Here is a 26,528-nt window from a genome sequence, read left to right as displayed (position 1 = left end):
GCATGACTTAATAACTAAGTCTTAATAATAAAATAAATAGAAGTCTAGCTATTACATTCCCAGAATCTAAAAGTCATCATACAAAAAAACTCAAGCTAAAATTGGAGTAGCTATAATAAATAATAAAGAGTAATGATGCAATATATAAGTCTCCACAAAATTAAGAAGCATGACTTAATAACTAAGTCTTAATAATAAAATAAATAGAAGTCTAGCTATTACATTCCCAGAATCTAAAAGTCATCATACAAAAAAACTCAAGCTAAAATTGGAGTAGCTATAATAAATAATAAAGAGTGTCAGTGTATGAAAGAAAGATATCAAATCAGGAGAAGATCTGCAATAACCTGGATGAAAGTAGCTCACACTCAAATCTGGGATGTAATTGTGCTAAATGTGAGGACGCGTGGATGTTTCTGGATCACAATCTGCACTCAAAAGAAAGTGTCAGGGGTAGTATCGGTATAAATATTATGTACTGGTAAGCATCATAGGCTGACTAAGATTAGTAATGAGTATATAATTATAAGTGTTAAACACGTAGATAGGTTCACTCCACATAGTCAAACAATAGAATCACAAGTCATAGAAATCATCATTAATCACTAACATACTTACACGTGTAGTGGCGGAGCCACATACAATTGAGGGGTGTCAACCGACACTTTTTCATCGGAAAATTATACTACATAGCTAGATAAAAATATATTTTTTATGTATATATGTTACATATTGACACTCATCAACTTTTACACAATTTAACTTCTTTATATTTTGACATTCCTTAGTTGAAATTCTGGCTCTGCCATTATACACGTGTATAGATATAAATGCATTTCATCCTTTTGGCATATCCCGATCCTCAAACATTGAACTTGCAAGTACACAATAACCAAATCAACGCTTCGTGAATACAAGTGTGTGTACCCTTCTCTATCATATTTCCTCTATCAAAATCATTAAACACTGAGCAACAATTGCCAATCAATATAAATAATCACACTTGTAATATTAAATTAGAGGCATCGACATGTCTTATAGATATGTTAAGTGGCGGAGTCAGAATTTTTAATAAGGGAGTTCAAAATCTGTAGAAATAGACACACGAAATAGCCGAAGGAAATTCAACATCTACTATATATACATAAAAAATTATTTCAACCATGTATAAATAATAAACTTTTCACCAAAGGGGGTTCAGATGAACCCTTTAGTACAAGGTGGCTCCGCCCCTGGTTATGTTGATGAGAGAAATGTTAGAAGTCTTACCACATATTTTTCTCTTATCATATGTTTTAGGATTCTTTAATTTTTAAAATATATTTTTCTCGTACCATATATTTTAAGAATCATTAATTATTAATTCTCCTGGAACCTTTTACCATATATTTTTGGATTTCCTTAATCTTAAATTTTATAAAGATAATTAATTAATAATTTAAGAAAAATAGTAAATGAAAATTGTATCTATTATACTCTTTCAGCAAAGGACACAAAGTTAAATGTTGAAATTCTAAGGAACTTCGTGTTTTTAAAGTAATATAAATATAGATAATAATAACAATAACAAAATTCGTCACTAAAACAAGAGGTTACTCTTCTTTCCAAAAATGCCAGCCCCATATGTTGAGGAAATGAGAGCAACAAGGAGGGGAAATTGCAGAAGCACAAATGAAGTAATCGGTAGGCAAGCCATTGTTGCGACTGGTACAAGAACCCATGCTTTCTTCTGCCCAAACACGAGATACACCGTTGCACTAAAGCTTATCATCATGGATGTTATGGAAAGAAACAGAGTTAGCAGTCCCAGGATAAGACTCCTTGGCAAAGTATGTAGGAAATCTTCTTCTGCATAACGAGACGTCAAAACTGACAAGAACACTAATAGAGAGGTGCTTGAAGTAAACAATGAAGCCGCATTCGAGATTGCAAAAATGATGAAAGCAATGTTTCCAGACAAAATGGGGAGTCCACTTTGTTGTTCGTTGCCACCTGGTACTGTGATTGCAGCAGCAAATGCGATGGTAGCAATCAGTGCTGCTGCAATTGTGCATGAGCTTGATGTATCTTTCATCCATTTTTCTCCATCTACCTTCAACTTCTCATGTTCATCAGTAAATACCACATACGGAGCATTCTTCTCACCGTTTAAGGATTCCCAGTACAAAGGTGGTACAATCTTCTTGACTTCCTAATTTTTTTTTATATATATACACGATGTTAGTCAATTAATTAAAAACAATCAGCCAAAATGGTTCGATTCATGCGTCATATTAAACTAGCTAGGCTGGTTAAATGAGTGGAAAATCGTTATGTGCCAAAAATAATGTCTAATAACTTACCACAGTAGATTTACTATATCAAATATATGATAGTTCTACAGACTAACTTGTGTCTAGGCTGGAGTGGTACATATCTAAAATATTAGACTTAAAGAGTTCATGAGATGCTGTACTAAAAGGAAACTGTTCAACAGCACATATATAACTAGGAAATAAAAAGGAAAAACAGTAAATCTTACTAAAGGTGTATACCTTGGACCGTGATACTAGTAATTGAGTTAGATTTGGAAGGACTTACAGTGCAATTCAAGATTTAAAGTAATAGGCGATAATGCAGTAATTAAAATGCGTAGTTAGTGTCAATGCGAAAGACAAACTTTATCTCTGTCTCATATTAGTTGTCATGTGTCACTTTTTGAGAGTCAAACTATATGAATTTTGACTAGCATTTTTTAAAATATATATTTTCATCAAATTAACATGAGAAAAGTTGTAACTTGTAGTACTTGTCATATAGGTTTTGGTTATCAAAACTTTAAATGTAAAATATCAACTTGATCTAATCCAATTTATCTTTAAAAATGAGGCAATTTGACTTTCGAAAAGGAAAACATGACAACTAATTTAGGATGGAGGGAGTACTAATTCTTAATCACATAATGAGATAAATTCGATTAGGGTGTATGGTACAAAAGTTAAATCACCTTAAACCATTGTAGTTCTCGTTGCATCTGAAGAGCTGGTCCAGAGACAAGGTTTAACTTATTTCGTGCCATCTTTCCAGCCAAATGCAATACGGTGTTGCCAGAGGAGTCTACGGAAACCATCAACTGGTGCTGAAGCTGGCTCATCTGACAGATCAAATTAAACACATTTTCGCAGCGATGCTCAATTGCAATGTGCAATATATTCTTCGAATCTTGATCATAACAATAAGCTAAAGAAGGAAATTTTCTGAAAATAATTTCAACAAGCTCATAGGTGTCATAACATGCTGCATCAAGCAGAGGACGGCTGACAATGGAGTCAACCTCTTTGTCATTTAGAGTTTCTATTTTCTCACATAAGCATTCTGCATACTTAACTGCATTGTGATGAATCAACTTTTTCTTCCGGATGTGCTTCAAAGGAGGCACTGCAATGCAACAACACACAAAGAGCAGTTTTTTCGAGACACAAAGTACAAAGAAATTAGTGTAGGCACAAAACAACTCATAATTGATCTAGAAAATATATCTGAAATCCTTAGGCATAAATAAATTTGCAGATTTATTTCAAGATTGCATAGATAATCCAAGAAGGTAATCAGCAAAGTTAGAGGGAAAGATTTATATGGCTTGAACCAGAAGTCAATGACACGAAAAGGAGAAAAATAAATGTATAATGGAGGAAATGAGAGGTGAAGGTTTAAACAGGGTCAAATGCATTAAGGACATCCCAGAGCTAAGTTGCCACACCAGCGTCGGATTCCTACAAAATACACTATTTTTAGAGGATCTGACACATACCAATTGACATTTTTGAATAGTCTATGCAACATAGTCCCAATGAATCTTATCAGGATATAGTGAGATCAAAAGTGTTAAGAGAGACATTTTGATCACTTCTTTAACTCATACTATGATATTTTTTTCAGATCTTCATACTTAAATATTAGACAAGAACTTTAGCTACACTCATAATATGTCCATAAAGAGGTATGAAGTGCCTTAGCAAGTTGGAGTAGAAATATGTAGAATGACTTGACAAGGTATTCAATGTTATACTTCTGAGTGGAAAGATGCCAACAGAGTGGAGGAACAGTATTTTGGTGTAACAACCCGACCCCTCATATTGAGTAACTGTATCCTGAATCATGTTTTGAGTTTGTATATATGTTGATTTAACTATCTGTGAGTTGTAGGGATCTTTTGGGTGATGAATTGAGGGGTTCAAACGAGTTAGCAAACCTAAATAGTGCTTGTCAAAATTTTGGTGCATCTGGTGCACCAAGATTTTCTCGAAAGGATGCACCGTGAAAGTGAGATGAGGACCTAAATAGTGTTTCTCCTGAATCATGTTTTGATTAATTTGAATAGGTAAGTAAGAACTTGAAAGATTCCTGTGAGTAAAACTAATCATGTTGATTAATAACCCAAAAATGAGGGAAAGAATGTCTATTTTTTAAAGTTGGAGGAAGTTGATCTTTAAAGCAAACTTAGGAGGTTTAAATGATATGTACCCATAAGAGACATAACCACAAGAGTATATTAGGGAACCCCTAGCGTTAGAGAATCTTTAAGTACACAGTATTGAAATACTATGTTGCTCGGACTCTCCGAAAATACTGCTGCAGATCCTCCAAAAATACACTACTTTTAAAGGATCTAACACGCACTCGTTGACATTTTTGTAGAATCCCCGCAACATAGTTGAAACATAGAGAAGATAATTTGAGAAACTGATCAATGAATAAGGACAGTGGGAGATCTTACCTACAATTTCAAGAACACCAAAAATAAGGGTATGCAACTTCTTGATCACTGAGATAAAAAGTACACGAACGCTAATGAGATTCTTAGTTTTTGATAAATTCATTTGCTCTTTAGTTTTCCTTAAATTCTTGAGGACATTTGTCGTAAAGGAAATCGATATACCTTGAATATTAAAGAAACAAAAGGAAGATGATAAAAACTCACCAGTCCTGAAGTAAATTCTTACATACTTTGTCTTAACCATTTGTGAGTCATTCTCCAGATCATTGGCGTTTGGTCTTCTTTGGCGACTCCGTGAAGTTGACTTGACAGGAACACCTTAATAGCGGGGAAAGGTGATTAATCAGTTCTTTTCTTTTTTATTTTGTTTTTTTTCCTGTGAAAGACAACTTGAATTAGGTAAACAGAGAAGGAGGAGGTTACACTCACAATAGTAGAGTAATTGTTGCCAAAAGTTTAGATGACTTCCGCTGAGGAAAGTAAATTCCTTCATGGCAAGCTCCTTCAAAGCAGATTTTCCGTCTGAATCATATTTTGCCAAATCAGGATACTCTTCGACCAACTCTCTGGCAAAATCTATCAATCAAACTTGCTAATTATAGTTTGCACAACAATTTCTTAGTATATCAATAAACTAAAATAAGATGTACATACATGGATTAGCAAATAGTAGAGAAATGTAGAAATGTGTGACTATCTCATCTAAAAGATTAAGCTGTTAGAGATAACACACTTTTATTATTTAATGAGAATATTATTTAATGATATTCTCAACACGCTTAGAGATAGCACATTTTTATTATTTAATGATATTCTCAACACGCTTAGAGCGAGCACACTATTATTATTTAATGATATTCTCAACACGCACCTTCATGTGCGGGCCTGATTCTTTTTTATGGGCTAAGCATGTGTAAATTCTTTTTAATTTTGGGTGATAGTGAGATTAGATCTCAGGATCTCTGCCTATTCTGTTGCCATGTTGAAGTGTGTCACCATCTCATCTAAAACCTTAAACTGTTAGAGAAAACACATTTTTATTATTTAATGATATTCTCAACAAGAGATGTATAAATGAATAAGTAGAACAATAATGTTGTACAGAACCTAGCAACATAAACAATTGTTGGCCGACCTACTTTTGCTGAAAATTGAAATCAGACAACAATAGTGACATGAAGCTGAAAAAAGAAATAGGGATGACAAGATATTAACCCTGTTGAAGACTGATTCAAAGTATGACCTGGTCAAATTTAATCTGTTAGTAATTTCTTATTTTCTTGGGCTGTTAGCAGTCGCATTATTTTCTAGTTTTCTGATATTGGATAATTGTTGCTTAGTTAGTGGAGTAGTGGTCAACTTACTGACTTAGTGGTGTGTTTATTTGTATGCCTATTTAAAAGACAGTATTTTTCTTTTGATTTTAATATACAGAAAAGCTGAAATTTCAGCACATATCGAGAACTTTTACTTTCAGCATTTGTTCTTAAAGTTTTGCTATCTCTTTTCTCAACAGACCCATCATGCAAAACTCAATTACATCTAATTAAGTGTTCATATTGATTATGTAAATAACTTGATAAAAAAACAAAGCATAAATACCCCTGTTGTGATAGGCCATATTATATTGAGCATGTAAAACTTTGTACATGGTCAACACAAGAAAATTAAAAGACGTCCTATGATACCAAAAACAGGAACTCTAAGGATTGAGTTCAAGTAATTGGAAGACTGAGAGTATGTTTGGATGGGCTTATTGCTTGACTTTTTTTTTGTATTTTTAACTTAAAAGTTAAGTGCTTATAAACACTTTTTAAATTTACCTACAATATTTAAAAAGTGCTTAAAAACTATCTTGGCTTAAAATAACTTAAAATAAGTCAATCCCAACAGGGCCGCCTGAGTCAAGAACTAGCGGAGTAGTTCAAGAATTCCAGCCATGAATGTAAGAAGAAGAAATTGAGTCTAATTGCTATTGAATTTCATAATTGTATAATCTATCCGTCAATGTCCTTATGTTGTCTGCTAAGGCCTATTATTATTGAATACATGTATCCGCAAAGAATTGTTGGAATCAATGCATTCACACCTTGATGTCTAATCTTTCAATATTAGCTTTTAGTTTTCAGGAAGTCTTTTAGGAGTTTGTGATACATGTATCTAATCAATTGTGATACATGTTTCTAGTTATTTGTGCAAGACCTTTGGTTTTACATTTTACTAGTATAAATAGATGTAATTGATATTTCTAATCATCTCAAGTGGCCTTAAGTAGCCTATATAAAACTTGAGCATTCTCTAAAAAAAGTATTCTCTTTCTATATTTCCTATAAATTGGTATCAGAGTAGGTTTTTGTTCTTAATCTGGGGTTAGGTGAAGAAAAACATATGGCATCCAAAACAAATGAAGGTACTGATTCTCCAGTTGTTCTTACTCCATTTTTTTATGGAATTGATTTTGAGTACTGGAAGATAAGAATGAGAACACATTTGAAAGCTGAAGGTTTGTGGACTATTGTTGCAAATGACTTTGAAGAATTAGAAAACGATGGTGAACTTACAGCAGCAGAGATGAAAAATCTTGAGACTAAGTATCGTCAAGATGCAAAAGTCTTAAGCAAAATCCAAATGGGAGTCTCAAGAACATATTTTGCGAAAATTGCTACTTGTGAGATTGAAAAACAAGCTTGGGAGTCTCTGAAAACTGAGGTGTATGGTGACGAAAAGGTACTAACTATAAATCTTCAAACTCTTAGAAGAGAGTTCCAAAATTTGAAGATGATAGAATCTGAAAAAATGGATGAATATTGCACAAGAGTCATGAATATTGTCAATGAAATGAGAAATCATGGTGATACAATTTCTGACAACAAGTTGTGGAAAAGATTTTAATTAGTGTCACAGAAAAGTATGAGTACATTGTTGCTATCACTGAGGAGACGAAAGATCTTTCTAAGTTTTCCATCAAAAAGCTAGTTGGATCATTTCGTGTACATGAAAAGCGAAGATTTATTTGTGAAGATCAACTCAAAGAGATGACTATTTAGTCCAGAACCAGTGAGAATTTTCAAATTTTCTCAAAAAATCAACAAAAAAAAAAATTACAATCCAAAAAAGAAGAAGGATCATGATGGTTTTCTAAGAAGGTTGAAGAAAAAGGTGAGAAAAGTTCTAGTCATTTTTGTAAAGTTTGCAAAAAGACTAATCACAATGCAGAAAATGTTTGCACAAAAGCAAGCCCCAATGTAACTTTTGTAAAAAGTTTGGCCACATTGAGAAGGATTGCTGGCACAAGAAACGGGAGCAAGCAATTTTTTGTGAAAAACAGGAGGAAGAAAGGGAAGAATACCTTTTCTTTGCTTCTAAATCTGCTACTTAACAAAAAGCAATGAATGATATGTTGATAGTGGTTGTAGCAATCACACGACTGGAGATGAAAATGCTTTCCTCTCAATAAATAATAGCATCACTACTTAAGTGGGAATGGGGAATGGAGCCTTAGTTACTACAAAAGGTAAAGGTACCATTTCGATCAACATAAAAGGGAGCGGTAAGCAAATTCATGATGTTCTTTATGTTCCTGACTAGGAAGAAAATTTGCTTAGTGTTGGTCAACTCATGGAAAATGGTTATTCTTTTGTGTAATTATTGCAGAATTTATGATCAAATTGGGCCAAATCAAGTCATTGTTGAAGTAAAGATGATAAAAAGAAATTTTCCTTGACAATTTCATTACAGTGCATTAAAAAATGAAGTGGTAGATGATTCATGGCTTTGGCACAAAAGATTTTGTCACTTGAATTTTCATGGTTTGAATCTTCTCAAGCAAAAAGACATGGTGCAAGGCCTTCCTGAGATACATACTGAGGTGAATCCATGTGAAAGTTGTATAGTGGAAAAACAACATAGAAAGTCTTTTCCAAAAGGGATGTCTTGGAGAGCAAGTGTACTTTTGAAACTAATCCATGCCGACATTTGCGGACCAATGAAGACTCCATCTCTTGAAAATCAAAGGTACTTTCTAATCTTTATTGATGATTTTTCAAGAATGACTTGGGTTTATTTCTTGAAAGAAAAGTCAGAAGCTCTTGCTACATTCAAGAAATTTAAAGTCCTTGTTGAGAAGCAAAAAGGTTGCAGCATCAAAACCATTCGCAGTGATAGAGAGGTGAATACACAAGCCGAGAATTTGAAGAATACTGCAAAAATGAAGGCATTTAGAAGCAACATACAACAGGGTACACTCCTCAACAAAATGGTGTATTTGAAAGAAGAAATAGAACAATTTGTTGAAATGGCCAGAACTATGATGAATGAGAAAAGGCTGCCAAAATATTTTTGGGCAAAAGCAGTACATACAACGGTGTACACATCCTCAACAGGTGCCCGACAAAGGCATTGAAGGACAAGACACCAGTTAAAGCTTGGAGTGGAATGAAACCTTCTTTAAGTCATTTAAAATTTTTTGGGTGTATTTGTTATGCTCATATACCTGCTAAGAAAAGACAAAAATTGGATGGAAAAAAAATCAAAAATAAATATTTCTTGGTTATAGTGATGTGACAAAAGGCTATAGGCTTCTCGATGTCAAAACTAACAAACTTATTGTTAGTAGAGATGACATTTTTGATGAAAAAATAGCATGAAATTGGAAGGATAAAAAGATAGAGAATACTTCTATCATATCTTTAGATGTGTCAAATCAAGAAGAGGATGAGGAAGAGGAAGATGTCCCTCAAGGAGGAGAAATCTCAAATTCAGATGACGAAGAACCACCTCCAAGAGAAACAAAAATGTTGAGCGACATTTATTAGAGATGTAACTTTGCCGGGGTTGAGAGCCAGAAAATTATGAGGAGGCAATAAAGCATGATGTTTGGAAGAAAGCCATGGAAGAAAAAAAAATCGGATGATTGAGAAAAATAATACTTGGAAGTATATGAGTATACCCAAAGAAAGAGAAGTTGTAAGTCTAAAGTGGATTTACAAAACCAAACTCAATCAAGAAGGAGATATTCAAAAGCACAAGAGAAAGGTGAAATCCAGTTGCAATTATTGTTTACACAGAAGAACAACTTATTGACATCTTTAAGCACTTCCTAGAGAATTTTTTTGCTATTTTCAAGAACGCATTGGAGTTGTAAAGCAAATGCATTAAGGGGGAGTGTTGGAATTAATGCATTCATACCTTGATGTTTAGTCTTCCAATATTTAGCTCTTAGTTTTTCAAGAAGTCTTTTAGGAGATTGTAATACATGTAACTAATTAATTGTGATACATGTATCTAGTTATTTGTGCAAGACCTTTGGTTTTACATTTTACTAGTATAAATGGAGATGTAATTGATGTTTCTAATCAACTCAAGTGACTTTAAGTAGCCTATATAAAACTTGAGCATTCTCTAAAAAAAAGTATTCTCCTTCTATATTTCCTACAAGAATTACCTCTCAAACTCAACTAACAAGCTGAATTAGTTTCTAACAACTCTCTTGCTAATTCTTCATTCAATTAACTAATACATCAATCTACTACATGAAGGTAATAACTTAGCAGCGTCCCAATTTTTAATTTCCCCGAAATTCGTTACTATTTCTGGACAACTAATCAAAATTAGGAACTTCTTTGTCATTTCAACCAGAAATCCCCTAAATCCCTTTCCCTCTTTCCGGCGTCACCCAAATACATACATTATGATAACAGTAAGAGAGAAAGTAATTAAGAGAACATAAGGGATGGTGAATGCTTACCATACAAGTCTGAGTGGATTAATCTGTAGAGAAGCCTAACACCTTTAAGGCCAGTATAAGGAGCAGAGTCTTTAGTGACACTCAAGAAGTAAGCAAACACATCCACAGAAAAGTATCCATATTCAGCTGCATAATGGATTGGATATAGACCATCGAAACAATCAATATCTAGTAAACGAGGATAACTTGTTGCAAGGATTTTAGCTGCGTCTAAGTTGCCAAATCTAGCAGCATAATGAAGAGCAGTTTCACCAAGGCAATCCCTTATGGTTAAATCTTCTTTGTTTTTTATAGTCGCCACCAACTTCTTCACGAAATGCTTGCCTTTTTCACCCTTCACTCCAACTGCTACATGGAGTGCTGTCTGTAAAAGAGAGTTGATTTGAGCTCTACTTGCTTCTTCGTCTCGTTTCAAGAATTCTTCTGCTTTCTTCCAATCTCCACTTAGTGAAGCTCTATATAGTGGCAAGTACCAACTATAATCTCTCTTTGATTCAGTGCTTTCAGCACGCTTGATACTGCTACCATCTGTACAATGACAAACCAAGAGCTAGCTACCATTTTACTAAGTATGAATTTAAGTTCTATGCCAACATGGAGTAAAAAAGTATGACATATAAGGTAATTACATGTAGGTATCTAAGATATTAGACTCTGATAAAAACAATAACTAATCAGGTATAATAAGCTAAACTATGTTATCTTTATACAACCACTACATACTACATTACTACTTAAATCCTTAATAGCAAGTTTTTCCCAATTAAGATAGTCAATAAACATTTTATAACATTCTTGTTGTATACATACATAACCCCCTAAATTTGTCCGAATTTTTCATTTAGATATCTGAACTAAAGTTTATAGTTATCGAACACCTAATATTAGCTCATGATGTACCGATTAGACACAAACCACTGATGTGGCATGGATCACTCCTCTTTCTTCTCCTTCAACCCCCTGCCCCCTAATTAAAGCTCACCAAATTGTATCCGGAAATGGCTAAGAATCATATAGTTATAAGATTGCACACACAACAATGGCTTTCTATATAGGACCCGTTTATTCATACATATTGCAAGTAATTTTCAACAAAATTTGTTTGGTCATAAAACTTGTAAGTTTTGACAAAAAATTCGAGATACCAATGATAATTTACAAGACACATTTCTATTAAAGCAGAAAACTTTAAGATCTCATTAGTACGGGGAATAAATGATAATTAATTTTAAAATAATGTTATTTTATAGTTGGTTAAAATAATATCACAAAATAATTTACCCTTGTCTTGAAATAATTACTTGTTTTCAGTCTAAAGTATCTAACTAACGAAACATGTCAAATTACTCTCTCCGTTTCTATTTATGTTGTTCTTATTAAAAATATATATTTCTTAATATTTGTCATTTCACAAATCAATACATAGATATCAACACTCTTCCTATTTTACCATCGAAAGTTATTAGTTTTGAAAGTATTAATTTGATAAATATAGAAAAACTAAATGATTAATTTATGTTCAACAGTCAATTTAATTAATCAAAATAAATTAATTTATGTTCATTTATTGAATACTTGACTTCAAGAGGACACTAAATAAGGGCACAATGATAAACTTACATAGTTTCTTAAGCGATGTAAAATCTAAAATGATGACATATAAATAAGAACAAAGGAATTATTATTTTTCTAGACAACCAACTTATCTAATACTCTCTATGTCCACCAATAGTTGTTCACTATTGATTTGATACACACCTTAAAGAAACAATAAATAATAGAGGTAATATTAATATTACCCTTTGAATATATCAAATTTTAAAGCTTTTGGAAAATGTACTAGATATTGAATAATACTTAATTCAAGGTAAAATAGATTAAAAAGAAAGGATAAATTATCTCTTGGTTTTCCAAACTGGACAAGTATTGTTGAACACTATTTTTAGTATAGTAGAAAGTAAAGATGGACAGAGCGGAGTATTATGCTCCTTTCATTTCAAAATAATTGAATTGTTGGGATGTTTCACATCCTTTTAAAAAAGAAGATTATGACATAAATTATACATTACTTTTTATTTTTGCCCTTATTAATTATTGTCAAATTAATTTTAAAGTAATTCAAAACAATTAAAGTTTCTTGAACTCATCACATAGAAAATCCAAATTAAGGGTAAAATGGAAGAATATTTTGAAAATAGTCTTGAAGGTTGAACAATTAAGTTAATTTGAAGAGAAAAGACATAAAATCACCACTAAAGTTGTTCCGAATCTTCAAAAAGACACCTTAACTTTGTGGGCGTCCTATTACCCCATAAAATTATTAAATATCTTTGAAAATAGACCATTCTGACCCATTTTCTCATCTATGAAGAGCACGTGATGGCCATCCCCTTGACCCATTTTAATTAAATTAAAAAATAAATAAAAGCGAGGATAACCCAACCCGAATCTTGACAAAAGCACTTCCATCTCTTTTCTTTTTCATTTTTCACATTCTCTCTTTTTTTTCATTAAATGTTGCTCGACATTTTAACTAAATCAACAAGGGATTGAAGGTTAATAGGTTAGGATTTCATATTTATCTAGTATTTGATATAAACCATATTATTTTTTTCATGTATTTGTGATTTGTTGGGGAATCACATGTTTTCGGCGACAATGGAAGCTGATTTACCCATCCGCCACTAGAAAGATAAAGATAGGTCAAGATCGTTGTACCGTCATTTTGTGTTCGTCTTTTTCATATGAAATTGTAATTTACGGTAAGTTTGATAGTAAACTCAAAAATTAAATTCTATTGAAAATTTGGGGAAGCTAGTGTCTTAATTAATGATAGACATTGTTGTCGAAATTTAGTACAAAGATTCTAATTTTGATTTGTGTCGTTAATTACCAAAATTTGTGTTCTCTCTTGTACAATGATACCTTGTATTGTGAAACTATCGTGTTCGTCTTTTTTGGATGAAATCGCAATTTACAGTGTGTTTGATCGCAGATCTGAAGAATAAACTCTGTTGAAAATTTGGGGAAGATGATGTATTTAAAGATTAATTGATTAATAGAGAAATTAACTGAAATATGACATTTTTAAAATTGGTTTTGGGAAGTAAATTGACATGTTCACGCGCTGATATTTACGTGTTCACAAACGTTGGGGGAAAATGGGCCAGAATGGACTATTTACAAAGATATTTAATATTTTTTATGGATAATAGGACGTCCACTAAGTTGAGGTATATTTTTGAATATTCGAAACAATTTCAGTGGTGATTTTATGTAGAGTCGTCAATATGGGCTAGGCCTGTTGGGCCAGCCTTGCTTAACCCGGGATTTAATAGGGCTGGGCTAAGATTTTTGGAGCCCATTTAAGAAAAGGGTTTTTTAGCCCGGCCTGAATAAGCCTGCTGATTTGTGGAGCTTGAGAAATATTGGTAGGGACGGCTCGTGGGCCAAATAAAAATAATTAAAAAAATATAATATAATATTAAAATTTAAAATTAAAGAGAATCCAAACTCAAAATCTATTTAATATTTAACTAATTGAAACCGCATATAAATTGCAGATGAAAATGAAGATGTTAAGACAACCTTGCCACAAGCTGATTCAGATATGCTTGATGAAGATAATCATGAAGTGTTGGATACGCCATAGATTTCATGATGTGTTAGATACGCCATAAGTTTCATGATTTTTTTAATGAGTTTATTTTTAACTTTTTTATGGTTGAAATATTGTCACATTTTTTGTATTTTAATGTGACAAAACAATTAGGTTAATATTTCTATTTATATATTTATACTTTTATTTGAAAAAACCTTAATAAATATTATAAAGATAATTTTATTTGTGGATTTAATTAACAAGTAGTAACATTAACATGATGTAATATTGCTTTGTCGATATTTATGATAATATTTTTAAATTATAATTTATAATTTATTTTAATAATTATAAAAAAAATATAGTTTTAAAAAAAGTGGGCTGGCCCGGCAAGCCTGTAGCCCACGTACTTGTGGGTTGGGCCGACCGTTTTCTGGCCCACACCAAAAATGGGATAGCCCGGCCTGACCCGTAAAATGTCAAAGCCTGTATGGGTTAGCCCGGATGGGGTGGGCTAGCCCATATTGACAGCTCTAATTTTATGTCTTTATATAAAAAATGTCTTAATAATTCAATTATTTTAAAACGGAGAGAGTAATAATAATAACAACTTAATATGGTGAATTTTAGAAAAAAGCAAGTATGAAATCAATGCTTCCATTATGTTTTTACTCCCATTATACTTTTTAAAAATCTGATCATTTAGAGTTTGTTTAATCAAATTTCAAAGAAGAATTTCTCCTTCTTCGAGGCTTCCAAATTATTTTAGGTAATACTTCTTCCGTTTCAAAAAAAGTGATCTATTTTGATTTGGAACAAAATTTAAAAAAAGAAAAAAGAATTCAATCTTATGATAATAAATTAAAGTTATGTCAAATGTATCAAAATAACCTCTAATTTTATAGCCTTAAACATGTCATATGAAAAATTAAAATTAAAGTGTTGCAAAAAAATAGGGGATAACTTTTTTTTGAAAGAGACTAAAAAAGAAATGAACAATGCTAAATGACCAGAAAATTAAAAAGTTTATAATATTTTTTTTATTTTAAAATAAATTAATCTTTTTCCTTTTTTAGTTAAAAAGAATTAAAGTTAAAAGGATGAAAATGTTTTAAAAAATAAAATAACATAGCATTTTGATCAAATTCTGACCAAATTTTCTGATTAAAAGATTTTTCCAAAAGATATTAGGTCTTTTTAAAACAAAGAGATTAACTTTTATGAATTTATATTTCCAGAAAACAAATATACTAGGTTAGATTAGGGGAGGTTTCAATAGTACAAAATTTTATAGTAGTAGCAGAATGGGGATTTCGTACCTTGAGATTTAGGGCTGTAAAGTTTCTCTAAAACCAACCAAACCTCTCTAGCCGAATCTAATTTATGAACCGCTTTATCCTGAAGAAGTTGATCACTAAGAGAACCGAAGATCCATCCTTTAACAAACCCATCATTCCTTTTCCTTTGCAATTTATCTTCCTCATTTCCCATATCTTCCCCTTTTTCCTCTTCTTTGGGCTCATCGTCATCGTCATCGCCAGGAGCAATGGTCTGTAGAGAAAATTGGATTGTTCCATCAACGAATCCAAATAAATCATGACTTTGAAGGAGACAAATAATCTGGGTTTTCCATGGAATGTAGTTGGATTCACCACATAGCTTGATGGATACAAAATTTGCTACATTAACCATTGATAAGTGGATCTGGGGATTTGAGCTTGGAAACGCCATTGTTGTCTTTGCTATCAGATTGCTTGATGGATACAGTCTTTTACGGTGGGAACTTAAAGGAGACTATCGGACTTGAACATTGCTATTAGTACGGCAAAAGTATCCTTACTTTATCGGATCAAATTTAAGAGAAAAAAAACACAGTTGGTGAGCCATAAATTTCTGATATTTTTGAAAAATCAGATTTCGAAAGAAGTTTGGGGTGAAAGTTTAAATTACCTAAGTCGCGCGCACTCTTCACTTTTGATGTCATATCGTTATAGCATTTCTCAAAAATATACTCCCTCCGTCCAATAATAATTGTACAATATATTATTTTAGAATGTCGAACAATACTTATCTACTTTATAAAATTAATGGATAAATTATACACTTAGTTCTTAATTTACCCTTATTACTAATTATACTTATTTTCTTATTACATTTTTTAAGACATTATTCATAGGGTAATATGGTAAAGTTACCTTTCTATTTATAGTTTTTTAAAGTGTGTAAAGTCAACAATAGACAAGCACAGACTATTACAATTTGTTGAGACAATTCATTTTATGAAAAAAAAAACAATCATTGTAATTATAGCTATTTTTTAATGTAATTTTTTTGTAGACAATAAAATTCGCGTCAAGAAAACAATAATCAAGAACGAAAAATTATGCAACAATCGTTTTATTATTTCAAAATATGAGTGTTACAATCTCTATGATTCCTCTGAATTCACCTTTTCGAATATAAATTCAAGGACTCTTGAGCTTAATTTTGAACTTGGGATATATCTTGATCTTGATCTTGATCTTGATCTTTATATTGAACTTGGACTTGGACTTGATCTTGAACTTGATGTTGAACTTTATCTTGATCTTGAACTTGAACTTTATCTTGATCTTGACTTTTAGCTGAATCCAAGGGCTTAGAGCTTGGTCTTGAATCCGGCGGTCTTGATCTTGATCGTTCTTGAAACTTGAATGCTTGAATTCTTGAACTCTTGAACTTGTACAGAAATTTGCAGCTTTTGATCCACAAGCTTTCTCTAGCTTCTTGTTAAAATTCTTGGTTCTTTTTTTGTGAATTATGAGGACCCCTATTTGTAGTTTTAGAATAGATGAGTTGTGACAGGAATAGGATTCCCTTCTGCCAATCAAATTTAAGTGACATGACATATGAGTTTTATGGAGCGGATTTGTCATCTTTGACACATGTCATGAACCTATTGGCTTCTTGTTTGACTTGGCATGCCACGTCATTTGCCATGTGACACTAAAAAATGGGACTCTAGGATGAGATGAAATTGGGCTTAGCAAACCGAGGTTATTGTAGCCCAAATCAATTAATTTGGACTTTAATTAAATTCATATTTATTAAACTCAAATAATTAACCCAATTATATTAATCCATAATATTTATTTGGACTAATATATTTCCGAATTTAATATGATTCGAATCATTTTATAAATTTATATTTAAAAAATTTTAAATGATTACAAATGCCCCCTGCTTCAAGTCTTGTCGAGATGTTTTATCTTCCGAAGACTAGACTTGAAATATTAATTAAATAATAATTTATTTACCATGCTCATGCAATGTTTAATTTATTGTCCGACTCCAATACATGTAATTGGAGTGGGCACGTGAGTCTACCACTTTCAAACATATATTTGGCCAATTAGAATCATGATAGGAGGTAAATAAATGCTTGTTAAAAAGCAATAGGAAAACCAATTCGACTAGGACATCATTTCCGTCAATTACTTTAGCATAGCCAAAAAGAAATTGCTATTAGTCTAGGAGAGGGATTTTATGATGCCATTTAAGTTCAAAATGTAGTTGAACTAGGAGTTGTAGTCCCACTCAATTTCAAATTCATTTCCTTTTCTATTGTCATAGCCAAAAAAGAATTGTAATTGAACTAGGAGAAGGATTTTATTCCCACCACATGATATCTATAAATAGACACATTGTATCCACAATTTTGTCTTCAATTACAGATTGTGAGCCACGAGCCTATGACGAAAAGGGCATAATTCAAGGTAGTCTTCCCTCCTTTATCTGATTTTCGTCACTTTTTAACAGTTTGACACGTCTGTCGTAGAAAATTCATATCTCATTGTAGAAAATTCGAAATCATGAACGGTTTGATTTTCTAGAAACTAGACTTCTTGATCTCTAACATATCCAAAATTCAGAATTTAATACCTTCAAAATCATTTTAGATGATATTTTTAAGTTAGCTCTAGATTCTGTCATGCTGAAAATTTCAGAGTTGTGTGACTTTACTAAAACTCTTGTGTCTTGATGTAGGAACGACAAAATCACAAGCCGCTTGATTATTTCGAATCTAGACACAAAGGTATACAACATATCCGAAATTCAAGATTTAATACTTTCAGAATCTTTCTAGATGATTTTTTGATGTTAACTTTAAATTCTGTCATGTAGCTGATTTCAGATTTTTGTTGCCTCACAAAATATTTTATATCTCAATGTTAGAACATCGTCATCAAAAAGGGTTGTGATAGCTTGAAATTATACTTCAAAGGCTTTGTTATCACCAAGAAAATATTATCTCAAGTCTAACCTAGTTAGCTTAGCATGACTTTCAAGTCTCAAACGTCTTGACAGGTAACAATTTCTCCTCTACTTGTGTTTTCTTTGTGTTGTCTTCCCCCCTTTTTGTAGGTAGGCTTCAAAGGATGATCCGTGGAGAAGGTAGTCTTATGACACAAAGGGATGAGTACTCATCTCCGTCTTAAGAAGGGTAACTTTATGGAATTTTTCAGGCGAAAAGAGGATGGATATGCATCCCCGCCCTAAGAAAGGTAACTTTATGGTATTCTTAAGGCGAAAAGAGGATGGATACGCATCCCCACCCTAAGAAAGGTAACTTTATGGTATTCTTAGGGCGAAATAGGATAGATACACATCCCCGCCCTAAAAAAGGCAATTTATGGTATTCTTAAGGGGAAAAGAGGATAAATACACATCTCCGCCCTAAGAGAGGTACCTTCTATGGTATTGTTAAGGCGAAAGCGGATAGATACACATCCCTGCCCTAAGAAAGGTAACTTTATCGTATTCTTAAGGCGAAAGCGGAGAGATATACACATTCCCACCCTAAGAAAGGTAATTTATGGTATTCTTAAGGCAAAAGCAGATAGATACACATCCCCGCCCTAAGAAAGGTAATTTACGGTATTCTTAAGGCGAAAGCGGATAGATACACATCCCCGCCCTAAAAAAGGTAATTTATGGTATTCTTAAGGCGAAAGCGGATATATACACATCCCCGTCCTAAGAAAGGTAATTTATGGTATTCTTAAGGCGAAAGCAGATAGATATACATCCCTGCCCTAAGAAAGGTAATTTATGGTATTCTTAAGGCGAAAGTGGATAGATACACATCCTCGCCCTAAGAAAGGTAACTTTATGGTATTCTTAAGGCTAGAAGAGGATGGATACACATCTCCGCCTTAAGAAAGATAACTTTATGGTATCCTTAAGGTGAAAAGAGGATGAATATGCATCCCCACCTTAAGGAAAGGTAACTTTATGGTCAAGACTTGAAAATTTCAACTTTCAGACTTGAATAATTTGAAGACTTCAACTTACAATCTTGATTGATTTGAAGACTTCAACTTTGAAACTTGATTGATTTGAGACTTCATCTTGTAGAATTGAAGAATTCAACTTGAAAATTTAATTGATTTGAGACTTTAACTTACAGACTTGAAGACTTCAACTTACAGACTTAAAGAATTTGAAGACCTCAACTTGCAGACTTCAAGAATTTGAAGACTTCGGCTTGCAAACTTGATTGATTTGATTTGAAGACCTCAACTTCTAGACTTGGAGATTTTTTTTTAATTTTGAAGACTTGGAGATTTTTTTTTAATTTTGAAGACTTCAATTTGCAGACTTGAAGAATTTGAAGACTTTAGCTCACAAACTTGATTGATTTAAAGACCTCAACTTCTAGACTTGTAGATTCTTTTTTTTAATTTTGAAGACTTCAACTTGCAGACTTGAAGAATTTGAAGACTTCAGTTTGTATACTAGGCTGAATTTAAAGAAACTTCAAGTATGTTGTTAAAAAAACTTATATTTTATAAGGGTTTGCCCCCATCTATTGACCAATTAATACTTCGTACAAGTCTAAAGTTTGATAAGACAAAAGATAAAACAAAATACTTATCGCTTTGACTGTCATGTGACAGATTGAGTGGGAACATGTGGTTTTTTTACACTCATGCAACAAAACTTAGGATATATTCTAAGCGCCTAACTATCTCAATGAAAAGGATCAAGTCACAACATAGTTCTGGGGGAGTAAGTGATTTTTTTTTGTTGTGTCATACGCAGTTTATATTCTTGCTGGCCAAGAGTGACAAACAGTTTAGGCTCATACCTTAAAGAGAATTATTTTACTTCAAGGGTAGTACTTCTTTAAGAATTTTGCATTAATAGGACCGATCCTTACGCCATCTGCATTAACAAGCTTGTAAGCACTATGTGAATATGCTTCGTGTACGACATATGGTCCATCCCACTTTGAGGTAAATTTCCCCCCAGACTTGTGTGAAGTAATGATGGGTCTTCTTACCGCGAGAACTTGGTCTCTAACTTGGAAACACCTCAAGCGAACCTTCTTATTGAAAGCACGAGATAGACGAGCTTGATAACATTCAAGATTTTGTTAGGCTTCTAACCTCTTTTCATCAAGTGCTTCTAACTCAGCAAGACGCAGTCGAGCATTTTCTTCTTCGGTGAGCCCTTCTTGAATAACAATTCTTAAGAAAGGTATTTGACGCTAAGGTGGCAAGACTGCTTCAACTCCAAATGCAAGTGAATATGGTGTTGCTTGAGTTGGTGAGCAGTATGTTGTCCTATATGCCCACAAAGCTTCTTCTATTCTTTCATGCCAATCCCGTTTGGACTTGGAGACAACTTTCTTCAGGAGGTTGCTTAGAGTCTTATTGAATGCTTCAACAAGACCATTGGCAGCAACATGATACATAGAAGATTTACATTGCTTAAAGCCAAAGAGATCACAAATCTCATTCATTAACTTGTTGTCCAATGGCTTGCCATTGCCTGTTATTATGTAGCGAGGGATGCCAAAGCGATAGATGATATTCACTCGGATAAAATTTGCAACATTCTCTTTCTTCACTTTTTTAAGAGCAACAACTTCAGCCCATTTTGAAAAGTAATTTGTTGCAGCCAAGATTTTGGTAGTGGTCCCACAACATCCAATCCCAAAGCGTTAAATGGCCAAGATGGGATAGTTGGGTGTAATACTTCAGGAGGCTGATGTATGGAATTCGCATGAAATTGACAAGCATCGCAGCTCCAATAATAATCTAACCAATCATTCACCATGGTTGGCCAATAATACCCCATCCTCTTTATGTGAAAGTGGAGTTTCGGTCCAGATTGATGTGATCCACATACTCCTGAGTGTGCTTCTTGCAGAGCTTGAATTGCTTCTTCCTCTCCCAAACATCATAATAGTACACCCTCAAATGATCTTTTATATAATGTGTCCTTGTAGTAAAGGAAATGAGGTGCACGACGACAAATGTCAGTCCTTCTTCTTGGATTTTCTTGAAGTCATGTAGTCAATAATGGGTTGTCTCAAATCTTCCTTTACGACTTCAGAAATGGTAACGAGATGTTCAAGCTCATTTTCTATATATTTTTCCACATTTGGCGGTGTTATTATCTATTTTTGACAAATGGTCATTTGTGTTTGATCAGGAAGGGTTAGCGTTGAAGCTAGAGCAGCCAATGCATCAGCTTTCTTATTCTCTTTTCTATGCACATGTTGAAGGGTTACATCTCCAAGCCATCCTATCAAATTTTGAGCATATTCATGATAAGGACGCAATTCAGGCTTCTTCACTTCATAACTTCCTAAGAGTTGATTGATCACCAACTGAGAGTCACCAAAGACTTGTAAGTGTAATTGCTTCATGTCGACGGCCATTTCAAGTCCAAGTATCAACGCTTGATATTTATCGAGATTATTGGAGCAACATTGCTTCAAAGTAAAGTAGAATGGTAGAATCTCTTCTTGTGAAGTGATGAGCACTACACCAGCGCCAGCTCCACCACGATGTGCAGCCCCATCAAAGTACATTTTCCAAGGAGGTTGAATTTTAATAGCATCACATATTCATTAGGAAGCTCATCAGTTAACTCCCAATCATTCGGTATCAGATGGTCTGCCAAGAAATCCGCTAATGCTTGTCCCTTCACAACTTTTTGAGGGATGTACACAATCTCAAACTGGTGGAATTGGAGGTACCATCTTGCTAGTCGGTCACTAAGGACAGGTTTCGACATAACAAACTTGATGGGATTTGCTCTAGAAATAAGGCGGACAACACGAGCTTGAAAATAATGCTTCATCTTCTGAATTGAGAAGACAAGTGCCAAGCACAAATTTTCAATTGGCGAATAGTTTAGCTCATTTGGCGTCATCGTTCTACTCAAGTAGTAAAGAGAGTTTTCTTTGCCTTAATAGGGCTCCTACGGACCTTTCTTGTGCCGCAATGTAGAGTATCAATGGCTTTCCTGATATAGGGGTTGCCAAAACTGGAAGTTTCGCTAGATATGATTTGATACTTTTAAAGGCGTCGCTACATGTTTCGTCCCAATTAAAAGGAGTACCTTTCTTTATGAGATAACCGAATGGTTGGCACTTTCCTGCTAGATTTGAGATGAACCTCATCAAGTAGGAAAGCTTTCCTTGGAAACTTTTAACTCATGAATATTTTGAGGCTCAGGCATCTTCGATATTGCATCAACTTTGGCTTGATCAATTTCAATTCCTCGATGTCTCACAATGAAGCCAAGGAACTTTCCAGAAGTAACTTCGAAGGCACACTTCAATGGATTCATCCTTAATTGATATCTTCGGAGCAACTCAAACACCATTCTTAAGTCTTTCAGATGGTCACTCCTCTTTCTTGACTTTACCACCACGTCATCAACATAACATTCAACATTTTTATGGAGCAAGTCATTAAATATATTTTGCATAACCCTTTGATATGTAGCACCAACATTCTTTAAACCGAAAGGCATTACCTTGTAGCAATAAATACCTTTAGGCGTGTGAAATGCGGTGAGTTCTTCATCTTTTGGTGTCATGTAGATTTGACTATAGCCAGAAGAACCGTCCATGAATAACATCACCTCATAAACAGTGGTGACATCAATCATCAGCTCCAAAATGGGAAGAGGGAACTCATCTTTAGGACATGCATTATTAAGATCCCTGAAGTCAACACAAACCCGAATTTGGCCATTTTTCCTCCTCACGGGAACAATACTTGAAATCTATGTAGGATATTTGACTTTACGAATAAAGCCTGCCTCAATGAGTTTATTAATCTCATTTTCTATCACTAAAACCAAGTCTGGCCTAAAACGCCTTTGAGCTTGCTTAACAGGACGAGAACCATTTTTTATTGCCAACTGATGAACTGCTACTTTGGGATTCAATCTAGGCTTTTCTTTATAACTCCAAGCAAAGACATCCCTATATACTTCGAGTATATTCATATAAGTGATTTCTTCATTAACTTCTAGAAAGGCACTCAAGTAAGTAGGCCTTGGGTATTCATCAGTGCCATGGTTAACTTCCTTTAAGGGATCTATTGTGGTCTTCATTCCTTCTTCAAGTTCTGGTGGAGCATATCCAACATCTTCCTCTTCTAGAGGGTCATTGTCATTGACAGATATATGACAACACCAGAAAATATTTTCTAACTATTCATCAATCTTCATTTGAGGCAAAAAAATGTGCTCATTCTGGATTGTAACATGATATAAGGAGCCTATACTTTCTTCATCTTCCTCGCGCTCCTTGGTGTAAACCACATTGTGAGCCTTTGCCTTGAGTTCCTCTTTACACGAAACCACAAGTTCCACTCATCGCCTTATTCTAGAAGGAATCAAATTTTTGAAATCCTTTTGGATCATAGATGAAGCCAACATTGTCACTTTTAGATAACTTATTCGATGTTTGTTATTCTTCTTCTTCAATGGACCTAATCTCTCGATTTACAGTTGATTCTACAAGTCAATCAAATATGAAAGACATTTTATTGGGAGCAGTGACATCATCTTTAAAATTTATATGGTTATTGCTTACCCTTCTTATGGAAATGTGAATTGTCGGCGGTTGGCTATAACCTAGGCCTTCACGTGCTTTCCTAGTTGTATCTTCCGATGGGAGTTTCCCTAACATTGATGGCTCATTAGGGTTGTATCCAGCCTTCGCAAATAACTTGTAAGCATTGGGATCAAAACCTTCTCTTGTGCGTTTTGTAAGGAGTGACACATCTCGCACTTGATTTTGAGCGATTGACTTTTCAGGCAGCTTTGAAGACTAATTTATTGCATCAATCCGCCTGATAGGAAGAGTTAGTCCTCTAAATGCATTTTCTTGAAGGTTAGATGATTGAACTTCTTCTTTCTTCACTTTTGCAACATAACGAAGTCCAGAAGTCATCTTCTTCGAAGACATGATCCTCCCTTTAGTAAGGATAGGAACAAGTTCTTTAGTGTCAACATTTACCTTTCCGACAGCCACATCGATTCTTTTGCTTGTGATCTTATCAGACTTAATTGGTTTGACATCAGTAGATTTTTCCCCTTTAACAACACAACTTTTCAAATAGAATGTTGCATCGGCGAAGTGTGTCTCAACTTCGGTGAAAGGATTATCATCCGCAACTATCTTCCTTTCAATCCCCCCTTCAAGATACTTCAAACATTGATAGTAAGAAGATGAGACAATTCTATTCTCATGTACCCAAGTCCTGCCAAGTAATATATTGTATGAAGTTTTTGCATCGATCACATGCATCCATGCGCTTGATCGCATATCTTTCATGTGAATTTCTAATTTAATAGAGCCTACGGACCTCTGTCCCCCTTGATTAAATCCTTGTATCAACAAACGACTTCCACTAAGTTCTTCAGTCGTGATGCGAGTTCCTTCAATGTGTGGATATGCAGAATGTTGACTCCAAATCCTTCATCTATTAAGATTCTATTTCTCTTCTTCTCTAGCACGTGACCCATCAGATACAAGGGACGATTGTGTAATGTTTCACCAAATAGAAGATCATTATCTGTAAATGTGATTTTTGTATCACATATATGTGCTTCTTGGAAATAAGGTTCAATAGGCTTTCCAGAAGATGAATGAGACATCATTGACGAGATTTCCCTTGTTGCCTTTTCTTCTCCACTAGGAGACACTTTTTGTAAGGATTCTCTCGTTGTTCCTTCGTTATCAGTAGGTGACACCTTCAATGTTTCTTCTTTATCAGCATTGAAACATGATGTCTCGACATTGTCTTGAGTAGACTTTGTGCAGAATGAACTTGGTAAGAATTCCTCTAGAGTGATAGGACGTCGGGGTTTCTAGTAATTATGCATTTCTACCTTTGCCTTCTTTGGGCACTTGATTGATTTTTGCTTCACTAGTTTCTTCACCATCTTCTTTTTAATTGGTTGCTCAAATGATTCTTTCCGTAAGCTTGACTTGTTGTGTCTCCTCTAGTCACAAGAACCCAACCTTCATCTCCATATATATTAGCTTGACATTTTTCTTGCTCCAATGACTCTTCTTCATGCTTTTTGGCGATATAAATTTGGACCAGATTGAGCGAGCCGAATGTGACAGAGATTTGGTTAGAACTAGCTTTCTCATCATCAAGGACAATCTTCTTTTCTCTAACCAATCGCATCACTCTATCGTTGAAGACAGAACATTTTTCAAGAGGATGACTCACAAGTCTATGATACTTGCAATAATTTGGGTCATCAACTTTTCCAGCTTCATCAGATCGCTTCATCTTTGGCAACTCAATGAGCTTTAATTCAAGCAACTCATTAAAAATATCAGAAACGCTAAAATCCAAGAAGGGGTATTTCTTTTCTTACATTTCCCTTAAGATCGACTTTTGGTTTGAACATACTTGGAAATTCGTTCTCACACTTTGATTCTTACCTTCCTTCGTAGTGAACTTCACATGCAACACATTAACATTCATTGACTCTTTGTTGTCGTTCTTGGGCACAAATTTGCTCCATCTGTTTGGTTCTTCTTGTTTCTTCCTTTGCGAGGGTCATGGACAAACGTCATGTCCTTTCTAGCAGAGGACATGCTCAACTCCATATCATGAGCGCGAATAGCTAGTTCTTCAAAGGATTTTGGTTATATTCCCTGTAAGATGTAAAAAAGCTCACAGTGCATCCCTTGGATACACATTTCTATTGTAGAAGCTTCACTAAGCCTATCCTTGCAATTCAGGCTCGCGTTCCTCCATCGATTTATGAAGTCTATGGCTGGTTCATCCTTCATTTGGTGAGTATTCGTAAGTTCTACCATGCTCACAATACTCCTCGTGCTGTAGAAGCGATTGAGATACTCATGCTCTACTTGCTCCGAACTATCAATAGAATTGGGCTCAAGATCTGTGTACCAATCAAAGGCATTACCTTTTAGAGATCGGACAAACTTCTTAACAAGATGGTCTCCATATGTTCCGACATTATTGCTTGTCTCCACAAAGTGTGCAACATGTTGCTTCGGATTTCCTCTGCCCTCAAATTGTTGAAATTTAGGAGGTTGATAACCAGCAGACATTTTTAAGTTATCAATTCTTGCAGTGTATGGC

At 34.1% G+C, this 26,528-nt stretch overlaps 1 protein-coding gene across 1 annotated transcript; it reads right to left on the bottom strand.

The window, feature by feature from the left end:
* Positions 1–1,451: 1,451 nt before the first annotated feature.
* Positions 1,452–16,009, bottom strand: LOC125869276 (uncharacterized). Its single transcript, XM_049549840.1, has 7 exons — positions 15,423–16,009; positions 10,503–11,030; positions 5,186–5,332; positions 4,961–5,074; positions 4,757–4,804; positions 2,987–3,417; positions 1,452–2,191 (listed from the first exon to the last, which is right to left on the bottom strand). The coding sequence occupies exons 1-7, from the start codon at positions 15,832–15,834 to the stop codon at positions 1,580–1,582; spliced, it is 2,292 nt and encodes a 763-aa protein (XP_049405797.1). The 5' UTR covers positions 15,835–16,009; the 3' UTR covers positions 1,452–1,579.
* Positions 16,010–26,528: the final 10,519 nt, after the last annotated feature.

The sequence above is a fragment of the Solanum stenotomum genome, chromosome 6 (assembly GCF_019186545.1).
Source record: "Solanum stenotomum isolate F172 chromosome 6, ASM1918654v1, whole genome shotgun sequence".
Classification (NCBI taxonomy): Eukaryota; Viridiplantae; Streptophyta; class Magnoliopsida; order Solanales; family Solanaceae; genus Solanum; species Solanum stenotomum.
This window is presented reverse-complemented; position numbering and strand designations above follow the sequence as displayed.